At 36.6% G+C, this 1,069-nt stretch overlaps 1 protein-coding gene across 1 annotated transcript; it reads left to right on the plus strand.

Moving 5' to 3' along the window:
• Positions 1–6: 6 nt before the first annotated feature.
• Positions 7–1,063, plus strand: LOC117111776 (the record flags this gene model as incomplete). The annotated part of the gene is made up of 4 exons (XM_033254769.1): positions 7–122; positions 250–318; positions 475–718; positions 899–1,063. Coding segments are annotated over exons 1-4 (586 nt in total), but the record flags the coding sequence as incomplete, so codon positions are not given.
• Between the last annotated feature and the right edge of the window lie 6 nt (positions 1,064–1,069).

Genomic DNA, 1,069 nt, shown 5'->3' on the forward strand with positions numbered 1-1,069 from the left:
GATTGTTGCCTGCAATGGCTGTGCGGAAAGTGGTAACCGATTATGAGTCCCCTGTGTGGCAAGCCGTCCGTCAAATTTTGCCTGGTGTAACGATGACCGGCTGCCTCTTCCATTACACACAGGTATACCTATATAATTCAGAAACTTTCCCAAACGATAACTTCATTTTGATTTATCCACGTGATAATAATAATTATAATACTGTTATTACTCATACTATTTTTATATTTTACTTATTTACTTTTACAGGCTGTGTTCCGAAAGGTTCAAGAATTTGGATTACAACGGGCCTACCGATTTGACGCTGCTACACACATGGTACATATATATTTTTTTAATTCAGCAAATTTAACAAACATAAATTAATAAACAATAAAACACCAATCTAATATTAATTCTAATTAATACAAATCTTTATCATTAATAAAAGTATTAAAATTCACTTTATTTTTATATTTTATTTTTATTATTCAGATAATCAGACAGTTGATGGCTTTGCCCACGCTCCCAGTAGAGCATGTTGCTCCTGTCTTTCAGCGTCTTGAGGATTCCTCGGCAGATGTCCCTGCGCTGCAGCAAATTATGACTTACATGCGATCGTTCTGGTTAGATGGTACTGTTTTCACACCTCGGGATTGGGTCATATACAGACAGACGATCCGGACTAACAACGATCTTGAGGGATGGCATCACCGCCTTAACAGGAGAGGCAAACGTGGTAAGAAAATGGTTTATTAATTACATTTTGATAGAAATAAGATGTACACAAGACGGAATATGAGAGCCTACGTCTAATTAACATTTGATATAAACAAATTAATAACTCATTTTTTCATATACATCGTTTCAAAAAACAAAAATTAAAATACTTATAATTAAACTCTGTTTGTCGTTTCAGCTAAGATTCCATTCTACATGCTCTGCACTTTACTCTACGAGGAAGCCCTCACTGTATCCATCAATGTTGAGCTAATCTACAGAGAAGACCAGCTCCGTGTTGAAAAGAATGGATGCCAATCAGCCACCGCACGATTGGTTGCACTTTGGGATGAATATCGTGCCGGTCAAC

The sequence above is a fragment of the Anneissia japonica genome, unplaced genomic scaffold, assembly GCF_011630105.1.
Source record: "Anneissia japonica isolate Jap-2015-1 unplaced genomic scaffold, ASM1163010v1 scaffold99478_len1069_cov104, whole genome shotgun sequence".
In the NCBI taxonomy this organism is placed as follows: Eukaryota; Metazoa; Echinodermata; class Crinoidea; order Comatulida; family Comatulidae; genus Anneissia; species Anneissia japonica.